Source organism: Neoarius graeffei, chromosome 21 (genome assembly GCF_027579695.1).
Source record: "Neoarius graeffei isolate fNeoGra1 chromosome 21, fNeoGra1.pri, whole genome shotgun sequence".
NCBI lineage: Eukaryota > Metazoa > Chordata > Actinopteri > Siluriformes > Ariidae > Neoarius > Neoarius graeffei.
This window is the reverse complement of record NC_083589.1, coordinates 38689845-38702643: the sequence shown is the minus strand read 5'-3', so window position 1 is coordinate 38702643 and position 12799 is coordinate 38689845. Positions and strand designations below refer to the sequence as shown.

General features: G+C 42.4%; 1 protein-coding gene across 1 annotated transcript in view; it reads right to left on the bottom strand.

The window, feature by feature from the left end:
* LOC132869723 (protein phosphatase 1H-like) overlaps positions 1-12078 on the bottom strand; it is a 78961-nt gene extending 66883 nt beyond the window's left edge. The window contains exon 1 of the mRNA XM_060903078.1: positions 11638-12078. Coding sequence (XP_060759061.1) covers positions 11638-11957 — 320 coding nt within the window. The 5' untranslated portion in view covers positions 11958-12078. The remainder of the gene's footprint in view (positions 1-11637) is intronic.
* Between the last annotated feature and the right edge of the window lie 721 nt (positions 12079-12799).

Here is a 12799-nt window from a genome sequence, read left to right as displayed (position 1 = left end):
TAACTAGATGTTTGGTAATAGGCTAACGTATTAATTCTTGTAATGGGAAATTCACACAACCACAAATGTTTTCTTCTTTTCACATCCAAGATCTGGCACAAAAAAAAAAAAAAAAATCACTATATTTGGATATCCAAACATCAATAGCTTTGGATAAGCTGGATATCCAAATATAGTGATTTTTTTTTTTTTTTGTTAACGGCGCGCGCGCCGGAGCTCGTTAGGTGCTCAGGACTGACACTGTTCTGCATGAGTGCAACACAATCGCACTAGAAAGCATGTTCAAGCTGCCAGTGTAGCTGCAGTCTTTTTAGTTGCGAATTACGAGTATTTCCACTTTCATCTCTATGTGATACACACGTTCTGATCGGCAGAAAATCGGCATATTTTAATTTTGACCGGCCGGTCGCCGGTCATGGCCGATCACGTGAAAATCGGCCAATTCCGATCAGCAGCCGGTCAATCGGTGCATCTCTGGTTTTTACCTTAGTTTTTTGCCTTTTTGGTGGCAATCTTTCAATCATTCTTTAGTTGACATTCAAGGAATAAATTGCAAAAAACAAGCTGGAGGTTTTTATTTTAATATTGAACTCAACACTTGCCTCAACCAATACTAAAATGAAATAAATAGTATAATGTAACAACAAAATAATAAAATATCATAATTAGATGTAAGAAACCACTTAAGGTAACACCAAGGCAACTAACAATAATGAAAAAGCATTACCCTAATTGGTGCAAAGCCTGCATGCCCTATCAGAACATTTAATTCTGCGTGGCTTCCTGAAAAAAACAAAAAAAACAAAACTCCAGTGCCCTATCATAAGGGAAGTGATTGCTGAAGCGGGATAAACGGGATAATGCAATAAGGCCGGTTCCTCGCGTCAAGCTGCTACTGTATGCATCAAAATTGGTTTGTAGCCTGACTCAGGGATGTCCCTTTCCTGTAAGCCAAGAAGGCTATGATAAAGCTCATCACGAGCACAACGTAGGCTACCTTTTTAAAATAAGGGGTCGGAAGGCGAATCGGGAAGGCTGCGTTATTTTTAATTAGCGCAACGGATTTTTTTTTTTCCAAAATCGCGAGTCTGATTGTGTGGCGCTGCGCCACACAATGGTCTATGTATGGGAAACCCTGCGCCAGGTTATCACAGGGCTCACTGACACATAGAAACAAGCAACCATTCACACTCACATTCACACCTACAATCAATTTAGAGTCACCAGTTAACCTAACCGCATGTCTTTGGACTGTGGGGGAAACCGGAGCACCCGGAGGAAACCCACACGGACACGGGGAGAACATGCAAACTCCGCACAGAAAGGCCCTCACTGGCCACTGGGCTTGAACCCAGGACCTTTTTGCTGTGAGGCGACAGTCCTAACCACTACACCACCGTTTGGAAAGATTAAATTTAATTTTATTAATTTCAGGAATCAGTCTTAAATTACAGTAATGGGGAAAAAAGTACACCTTACTATAAATCTATGCCTTTTTTTTTTTTAAATCAGGGCCTAAGTAACAACTGTACAACACATTTCAATACATAGTCATGTATTTCCCTAAAAGTAAACGAATGTTCAGAAACCACGGGGGGGTACTTTTGGGATTTTGGTATCTACATCATGCTAAAAAGAAAGGACACTAGCTATGACCTCAGAGAACCAATTGTTCCTGCTCATCAATCTACAGAGGGTTATAAGGCCATCACCAAACAATTTGAAAATTTACCAATCTACAGTGTGAAAGACTGTTTATTACAAATGAAGAGCCTTCAGTAAAGTTGCCAATCTTTCCAGGAACAGGCATCCCAGCAAATTCAGTCTAAGGTTAAACCGTTTAATGCTCAGGAGATATATAAAAAATAATAATAATTAAAAAAAAAAAAACAAGTGTTACATCATGTGACCTACAGTTCTCTGGAAGCACATTAGTGTTCATGAAAGCACAATCATACAAAGACTGAACAATTATGACTTTCAGGGAAGGGTGACTTAAGGGAAAAAAAAAAAAAAGACCTTTCTCTCCACAAACAATACGGCAGCATTAGGTTCCCGGATACCTAAGCATTAGACTTAGGTTTGCAAAATTGCATTGGAACAAACCACAAAAGTTCTGGAACAATATCCTTTGGACTGATAAGACCAAACTGGAGATGTCTGGTCATCATGCACAGCTCTATCACCTCAAACCAACTGTCAAGCATGGTGGTGGAGGGTTAATTATTTGGGCTTATTTTGCAGCCACAGGATCTGGGAAAATTGTGTTCATTGAAAACAACAATGAACTTAACTTTATACTAGAATATTCTCGAGATAAATGGAAGGCCATCTCTCCAGCAGCTTAATCTAGCTGAAATTGAGTCATGTAACAGGACAATGATCCCAAGCACACCAGCAAATTGATATCTGAATGGCTAAAGAAGAAGAAAAAAAAAAAAGGTGTTGGAATGGCCAAGTCAAAGTCCAGACCTCAACCCCATTTAGATACTGTAGCTGGATTTTTAAGGAGTTGTGCATAAGCGAATGCCCTTCAACATGAAAGAACTGAAACAATGCTGTAAAGAAGAGAGTGGGCCAAAATATGTCCAAAAAGTGACTGATAAATTCCTACAGTAAACATTTACAACATACTTCAGATTATTGTTGCTAAAGGTGGTTCTACATCATACTGAAATTATACAGTGTATTTATTTTTCCCCACCTAGTTTCTGAATGTTGGTTTACTTTTTTAGAAAAAAAAAAATTTTTTTTTTGCCATCACCTGAGGTTATTTGTTTACAGACGTTGGTGAGGGCCACACAATTGTTATTCAGGGCCTGATAGATAAAACCACAGAACTGAAGCAAGTGTTCTTTTTATCATCATGACTGTACATTTGAGATAGCTTTGAGGAGATAAATGAATGAATGATGGAGTTTTACATGAGATCAGTTTAGAAGATAAGCTGAAAACATACACCAGCACCTCAGGCACAAAGAATTTTTAGCAACACAGCACAGCTTGTACCCGGGCTGATAGAAGATATGGCTTTTATTTACTACACATGGACAAAGTCCATGTTCAGCAGTTGAGGTTGAAATGTGACAAGGAAAATACGTCATCTGTGGAAAGTACAAACTGGTTCAAGCTATTTCTAATAAAAAACATGATATGACTATTTTGTGGTTTCCCTTTGTCTCAGACTCCCAGAGTAAAGTACTATATTTCCAGAAATAGGTGTGTGGGTGTTTATGATGGAGTTCATTTTCTTCTCAATTTAACTCCCAGTTGATTAAACTAATGCCGAGACGCCTCTTCAACCCCCCCGACAGCAAGAAAAAAAAAAAACCCAAACGGATGCAGGATGAATGAGTACTTTTAGTAAAGCTGATTCATGTCTCTCAACTGAGCCCAATAAATTGAAATGCAGTGGAGCAACAGTGTAACTACTATTAAAAGAGTTCACTTTGGCCTTCGGGGTGACGCATCAAGGCTTGTGCACACACGAACACACACTACAAAAAGTGTTTTGGTTTATTTGATTGACCACTGCAAATTTTATAAGGATTCAGAGGTCCCTTTGTATTTAAGACAGAAATACATAAAAGGCTTTTTGATTTTATAAGTATTACATTCTCTGTTCAGAATCCAAAAATTTTGGAGGGGAATTTTCAAGCTTATTTGACAGAAACACATTAAAGGAAATGCTTTACTAAAATAGTATTTACTCAAGATACTTTATTAATCGGTAAGAAAGAAATGAAGTCTGGCACTAACAGAAGCTTGTAACTTTATGAAAAAGTGAAGGCATAAAAACTCCCAATTTAAGCAGCAGCAATATTAAAAAAAAAAAATTGTAAGCTACACCAGTGATGCACATTGGATGTACATGGGCATTCATAAAACATCTACAGTGGTGCTTGAAAGTTTGTGAACCCTTTAGAATTTTCTATATTTCTGCATAAACATGACCTAAAACATCATCAGATTTTCACACAAGTCATAAAAGTAGATAAAGAGAACCCAGTTAAACAAATGAGACAAAAATATTATACTTGGTCATTTAGTTATTGAGGAAAATGATCCAATATTACTTACCTGGGGGCAGCACGGTGGTGTAGTGGTTAGCGCTGTCACCTCACAGCAAAAAGGTCCTGGGTTCGAGCCCAGTGGCCGGCGAGGGCCTTTCTGTGTGGAGTTTGCATGTTCTCCCCGTGTCTGTGTGGGTTTCCTCCAGGTGCTCCGATTTCCTCCCACAGTCCAAAGACATGCAGGTTAGGCTAATTGGTGGCTCTAAATTGGTGGCTCTAAAAAACGTAGGTGTGAATGTTTGTTTCTCTCTGTGTCAGCCCTGCAATGGCCTGGTGACTTGTCCAGGGTGTACCCCGCCTCTTGCCCATAGTCAGCTGGGACAGGCTCCAGCTTGCGACCCTGTAGAACAGGATAAGTGGCTACAGATAATGGATGGATGGATTACATATCTGTGAGTGGCAAAAGTATGCTAACCTCTAGGATTAGCTGTTAATTTGAAGGTGAAATTAGAGTCAGGTGTTTTCAATCAATGGGATGACAATCAGGTGTGAGTGGGCACCCTGTTTTATTTCAAGAACAGGGATCTGTCAAAGTCTGATCTTCACAACACATGTTTGTGGAAGTGTATCATGGCACGAACAAAGGAGATTTCTGAGGACCTCAGAAAAAGCGTTGTTGATGCTCATCAGGCTGGAAAAGGTTACAGAACCATCTCTAAAGAGTTTGGACTCCACCAATCCACAGTCAGACAGATTGTGTACAAATGGAGGAAATTCAAGACCATTGTTACCCTCCCCAGGAGTGGTCGACCAACAAAGATCACTCCAAGAGCAAGGCGTGTAATAGCCGGCGAGGTCACAAAAGACCCCAGGGTAACTTCTAAGCAACTGAAGGCCTCTCTCACATTGGCTAATGTTAAAGTGCATATTCTGGACCAGTTTTGTTTTTTTCTGTTTGTTTTTTTTTTATATGAAAGTATGTCCCTTTACACACTCATTCAGAAGGGTAATTTTGCACAAGGCCATCTGTTTACAGCAGAAAAAAATAAAAACACGTAAGGGAAAAATCCCAAGGGAGTCTGGAGCCAGATTCGTGACGTTACCTGTGGAAGCGCCAGCAGGCTGCGAGAGCTTGCACAGTTTCAGTGCACAGCCTGTGTAGACCAAGCGCTCCCATTTCTCTCTCATTGTCCGGTCTTTTGGGAAACGATGAGTACTAATCCCATCAGGACTGGTGTTGCTACACCCTCCTATGATACATCTATTAACCATTTTAATAATTACGTGATAAGGCCACACCAATTTAATTAGTTGGTTCTTGGATTTTTTCAGGAAAAATATGAAGCGAGCGCGTGAAATAAAAATTAAAAAAATGCTCTGATGGTAAAATTAGCAGTGGAAATAGAGGGCTTTCAGAATAGAGAAACAAAACAAAGACAATACATTATTGTTACACATTTCATATTCTTTTAATAGCTTATTTCCACCCATATGCATTAAGGGCTAGCTCTGGCTGCACGTCTTTTATCAGGCAAACCAGTAAACAGATAGGCTAAATAAACGATTGAATTACAGTCAATTGAACATCTACAATGCACAGAAAAAAAGATTTGACCAGGAGTATGCTACTTCTCATCTCATCTCATTATCTCTAGCCGCTTTATCCTGTTCTACAGGGTCGCAGGCAAGCCGGAGCCTATCCCAGCTGACTACGGGCGAAAGGCGGGGTACACCCTGGACAAGTCACCAGGTCATCACAGGGCTGACACATAGACACAGACAACCATTCACACTCACACCTATGGTCAATTTAGAGTCACCAGTTAACCTAACCTGCATGTCTTTGGACTGTGGGGGAAACCGGAGCACCCGGAGGAAACCCACGGGGACACGGGGAGAACATGCAAACTCCGCACAGAAAGGCCCTCGCCGGCCACGGGGCTCGAACCTGGACCTTCTTGCTGTGAGGCGACAGCGCTAACCACTACACCACTGTGCCGCCCGGCTAAATACTTCGAATGATTTTTTGTTTGCCCCTCACATCAATCAATGAAATGTATAAATCAAACCCACCTCCACAGAGTTGTAGTCCAAGTTGGCACATCGCAGGGTAACAAGCTCACGGCATCTTGAGCACAACTTTGCAAAGTTTTCCCCCTCTTGAATTTCAGCACACCTGTCAAAGATTTTACACTTCTGTTCGCTGAATATCCTAACAATCACAAACAGGCTTTGCAGGATTCCCCTCCACAGGCATGTTTCTTCCACAAATCTTTATCTAAAGTGAAAGGGGCGATTTGATTGGTTTTCAACGTCATGTGACCTCAACCTGCAGTCGATTTTGATTTTTTTTTTTTCCATTTTGCATTTTCTTCAAGCGGCGATTCCGAGAACCAACTAATCGAATTGGTGTGGCCTAACGTTGAAGAAATTTGCAGAAAATCAATGTTTGCCGGGAAATCCAAATGCCAAGTTTTTTTCAGAGGCGGACCAATTCGCCTCAAATGGCTTGATTTCAACTGAATTTTTCTGGTATTGCGCAAGCTAAAAAAAATTGCACAAAATGCAAAACGTGACAGATATTTGTCCAAAGTTTAATATAAAATAGGAGAATTACATTGATCTTGCTCCTGAATTTACCCGTGATATGCACTTTAATGTTTGTGAGTTCACCATCAGGAGAACACTGAACAACAATGGTGTGCATGGCAGGGTTGTAAGGAGAAAGCCACTGCTCTCCAAAAAGAACATTGCTGCTCATCTGCAGTTTGCTAAAGATCATGTGGACAAGCCAGAAGGCTATTGGAAAAATGTTTTGTGGACGGATGAGACCAAAATAGAACTTTTTGGTTTAAATGAAGCGTTATGTTTGGAGAAAGGAAAAAACTGCATTCCGGCATAAGAACCTTATCCCATCTGTGAAACATCGTGGTGGTATCATCATGGTTTGGGCCCGTGTTGCTGCATCTGGGCCAGGACGGCTTGCCATCATTGATGGAACAATGAATTCTGAATTATACCAGCGAATTCTAAAGGAAAATGTCAGGACATCTGTCCATGAACTGAATCTCAAGAGAAGGTGGGTCATGCAGCAAGACAACAACCCTAAGCACACAAGTCGTTCTACCAAAGAATGGTTAAAGAAGAATAAAGTGAATGTTTTGGAATGGCCAAGTCAAAGTCCTGACCTTAATCCAATCCAAATGTTGTGGAAGGACCTGAAGCGAGCAGTTCATGTGAGGAAACCCACCGACAACCCAGAGTTGAAGCTGTTCTGTACGGAGGAATGGGCTAAAACTCCTCCAAGCCAGTGTGCAGGACTGATCAACAGTTACCGGAAACGTTTAGTTGCAGTTATTGCTGCACAAGGGGGTCACACCAGATACTGAAAGCAAAGGTTCACATACTTTTGCCACTCACAGATATGTAATATTGGATCATTTTCCTCAATAAATAAATGACCAAGCATAATATTTTTGTCTCATTTATTTACCTGGGTTCTCTTTATCTACTTTTAGGATTTGTGTGAAAATCTGATGATGTTTTAGGTCATATTTATGCAGAAATATAGAAAATTATAAAGGGTTCACAAACTTTCAAGCACCACTGTAAGCAACTCTTAAAATATTATGGCACATGGGTAATTAAGCCAAATGGCTGAGTAAATATACTTCCATAGATTTTTTTAAATGACTAAATTTACCGCTTATTCATCCGTTCATTAATTTTTTTTGTTCATTCATGTATGCATGCATCTTCAGTAGTCACGTTATCCTGGCCAGGATAAAGGGTCTGTAGCCCATCATGGGAACAGCAGGAATGAAACAGGAATACACAATGGATAACAGTCCATTTTAGGGTCTCACCCGCACGCACGCACGCACCTGTGACAATTGCCGTAGCCAATCCACCTACTGGCATGTTTTTGAGAGGAAACCTAAGAACCTGGAGGAAACTCCCATACACATACCGTAATGTAACCAGAGTTCCTAGCAACAGAATACACTGTGCTCTCAAAGTATACCACTGGATCTTACTCATACAAAGTGTGGAATTTTTGCCTTCAAATATGTAACAAGACTGTCAACGACGGTGTAGCTCACTCCAGCCCCATCTCGTCCAGAAGGAACAATCTAAAGTGGGCCACCTTGCACAATAAATGTTGCAAGCTATATACAAACTATATACACCCTCTGAATACCTACCTGTTTGCCAGAAAGAATCCAAAACAGCAAAAAACTGACTGAGAAGAAGCGATTTTAAGGCTTAATTACTCCATAACTTCATTAATAACTAATTATGCAAATCTGGGTAGAAGTTATATGCATTCAGGTACCCCTACCTTCATGCCAAAAAGAATAAAAATCAGTGAAGAATTGAGAGAAGAAACGATTTTCGTGAAACGTGGACGCTACCGGACGGATGATGAACAACACGTGATGGCATAAGCTCATCGGCTGTTGGCTGGATGAGCTAATAATTATGAAAATATTAGTAGTGAAACATGTCCTGACAAGGGTAGCATGGTGGAGCAGTGGTTGGCACAGTCACCTCACAGCAAGAAGGTTCTGAGTTCAAACCTGGCAGCTGACTGGGACCTTTCAGTACGAAGTTTGCATGTTCTCCCTGTGCCTATATGGGTGCTCCGGTTTCCTCCCACAGTCCAAAGACATGCAGATTAGGTCAACTGGTTGCTCTAAATTGCCAACTGGTATGAATGTGAGTATGGAATGATGGTTGTTCTCTGTGTTGGCCCTGTAACAGACTGGCGACCGACCCAGGGTGTACCCCACTTCTTGCCTGATGTCAGCTGGGATTGGCTCCAGCTTCCTTGCAACACTAACAAATAAACAGGACAGATAATGAATGGATTGATGGATGGATGGATGGATGATGTTCTGACAAATAGCAAGTAATCTGGTTGAATGAACCCAAGTGTCTACTAGCACACACTGCAGATCTGATGCATTTCCTGTACATTAAAGTATCTGAGGATGCGTCATAGCTTGTATAACCCATACCCTGATAATGAGTAACACCAAGTTATATCACTGTTTAGTGACCTGGTGAGAGTGGTAACTCTATAAATTAACGGAGGTTTTTATTCCAATACCTTCATATTAAAAATAGGAGTTTATTATCACTCTACTCCCTCTGTGCTTGGCAGTTACATATTTTGGCAGAATAATTATGCAAAGTGGCTTTCTGGATGTTCTCGGGTTTTTAACTCGCAGGCTTTCTGTACCTACCACAGTTTGCACAAATACAGCCAAACACAACATGTTGCCATATCACTATCAGACGTTCTGAATGAACTCACTCCCACTCATTCAGTTTTTCTCCGTATTTAATTTTCAATTCTCCTAAAAGTCACTATGTGGTAGTAAGATGCAGTAATCCACAGTAGAGTGGCTGGCTTTTATTCTTTACTGGGGGTTTTTACATGTGGAAAATGCAAGCAAACTGTCAAATGCGTATTCCTGATTAATATCGGGTGAACGCATCATTTGAACATACAGTAAGAAGTGGGGATTCGAAAAACAGAGACCATTTTTAGTCAGATATGGGATTTGGCCACTGAAGCAACGGCACCTGTGTATGCTGATACAAATTAGGCAGATCAGCAAACATGAAATAAAGCAATCACACTAAACAAACTCTCAACGCACACTCTCAGTATGACATAATGCCTTCAGCAAACACTTAAGTGCTCATTAAATGGCTTGAGGGTTGCATTTTGAATCCATTTGTGGCATGGATTTCCAATCAGGAGGTTTGGTTGGGACTTGAGTAAGCCCAAGATTGTAAAGGCAAGTTATAGTTTAATAAAGATCAATACTGATTCATCATGCGTAGTCTTTTAGGGAACACAGATCTTTTACACACACACACACACACACACACACACACACACACACACTATACTAAAATGACAAACAGGACAATAAGTGTTCTAGGCACAGCATGCCAAAAAGACAGTACAAAAAAAAGAGGAAGAACATCCATCCATCATCAGTAGCCGCTTATCCTGTTCTACAGGGTCACAGGCAAACTAGAGCCTATCCCAGCTGACTATGGGTGAGAGGCGGGGTACACCCTGGACAAGTCGCCAGGTCATCATAGGACTGACACAGAGACAAACAACTGTTCACACTCACATTCACACCTACAGTCAGTTTAGAGCCACCAATTAAAGTGCATATCACAGGTAAATTCAGGAGCAAGATCAATGTAATTCTCCGATTTTATATTAAACTTTGGTCAAATATCTGGAACATTCTGCATTCTCTGCAATTTTTTTACTTTGCGCAATACCAGAAAAATTCAGTTGAAATCAAGCCATTTGAGGTGAATTGGTCCGCCTCTGAAAAAAACTTGCCATTTGGATTTCCTGGGAAACACTGATTTTCGTGACGTTGCATGCGGGACGCCTCCCTCTGAATCCTACGTCAGTGCTGGTTTGTTTATGAGAAAATGAACTGGTGGTTTTCTGCAAATTTCTTCCACGTTATCAAGCAATTATTAAAATGGTTAACAGATGTATCGTAGGAGGGTGTAGCAACACCAATCTTGATGGGATTAGTACTCATCGCTTTCCAAAAGACCGGATAATGAGAGAGAAATGGGAGCGCTTGGTCTACACAGGCTGTGCACTGAAACCGTGCAAAGCTCGCGCAGCCTGCTGGCGCTTCCGCAGGTGACGTCACGAATCTGGCTCCAGACTCCCTTGGGATTTTTCCAGATGCGTTTTGTTATTTTTTTCTGCTGTAAACAGATGGCCTTCAGCAAAATTACCCTTCTGGATGAGTGTGTAAAGGGACATACTTTCATCTCATCTCATCTCATTATCTGTAGCTGCTTTATCCTGTTCTACAGGGTCGCAGGCAAGCTGGAGCCTATCCCAGCTGATTACGGGCGAAAGGCGGGGTACACCCTGGACAAGTCGCCAGGTCATCACAGGGCTGACACATAGACACAGACAACCATTCACACTCACATTCACACCTACGGTCAATTTAGAGCCACCAGTTAACCTAACCTGCATGTCTTTGGACTGTGGGGGAAACCGGAGCACCCGGAGGAAACCCACGCAGACATCATGCAAACTCTACACAGAAAGGCCCTCACTGGCCACGGGGCTCGAACCCGGACCTTCTTGCTGTGAGGCGACAGCGCTAACCACTACACCACCGTGCCACCCCGACATACTTTCATATTAAAAAAAAAAAAAAACGCAAAATTGGTCCAGAACATGTACTTTAACCTAACCTGCATGTCTTTGGACTGTGGAGGAAGCCCATGCAGACACAGAGAGAACATGCAAACTCCACACAGAAAGGCCCTCGCCGGCTGCTGGGCTCGAACCCAGAACCTTCTTGCTGTGAGGGGAAAGTCCTAACCACTAGACTGCCAGAGGAAGGACATGTGGCATATAACTGATCCACCTCTGATACTGGCAGCAGCATCTTCCTCATGTGACCCAACTGCACATATGAAACTCAACATGTTGCAAGAAACCCAGCCTCTGCATCCACAACTTCTGCAGTCTGAACCCAGTGAAACTCAACAGGCGTAATCATGGAGGTTAATGAAGACTCATTAGAGCTGCTCAGTGGAGACTTACTCTGCGTAGCCCGTCGCCCATGGCAACCTCTTGGTCTCTTTGAGGATGAGGATGGGTCGCGCCACGTGATCCGCCGAGCATTCCACCTCATCCGGGGACAGTCCCAGGAACTCCGGCCTCACGTACGGGAACTTCAGCGGCAAATCCGGGCCGCTCGCTCGCTCTGCGCTGCTGGCTGAGCCAGGCATAAAGCCGCCCACCAGACTGGCCACGGCCGATCTGACCCTGCTCAACATGGTGCTGGAGCTCCCCGCGCCACTCCGCTTCTCCCCGAGGGCCGCCCCAGAGCGATCACACAGGAAACGATCCAGCAAAACCATAAACGCACACGCCACTTCACGGATCCATCCAGCCTGTCACTCTGTCTGTCGCAGTAAACACGGAACTGCCGCTCTGGATTACCTGTCACGTGACTGAGAGCGAGCTGGACAAGGGCTCACCAGCCATTGCGCATCAGCTCGAGTCCAAAACCACGCCCAAGGAATAATCTAGCGCGCTCTGATTGGTCAATGCACATGTCAGTTTATTAATATTGAAGAAGATGAGAACATTTCACAGCGTAGACGCCACTTTCTTAACATTGCGCATTGCACATGCCGCTTTTGCAGATGCCACTTTAACACACACGACCTTCTTGACATTGCACGTGCCATTCCGGCATTGCACATGTTATTTTTGCAAATGCCACTCTAACAGACATGCGGCTTTCTGGACATTGCACATTGTACATGCCATTCCAGCATTGTACATGCCACTGTTGCAGATGCCACTCGAAAATACACGTGCTTTCTTAATATTACACATTGCACATGCCACTCTAGCATTGTACATGCCACTTTTGCAGATGCCACTTTAACACACACGACCTCCTTGACATTGCACATTCCACTCTAGCATTGTACATGCCACTGTTGCAGATGCCACTCGAAAATACACGTGCTTTCTTAATATTACACATTGCACATGCCACTCTAGCATTGTACATGCCACTGTTGCAGATGCCACTCGAAAATACATGTGCTTTCTTAATATTGCACATGCCACTCTAGCATTGTACATGCCACTTTTGCAGATGCCACTTTAACACACACGACCTCCTTGACATTGCACATTGCACATTCCACTCTAGCATTGTACATGCCACTGTTGCAGGTGCCACTTG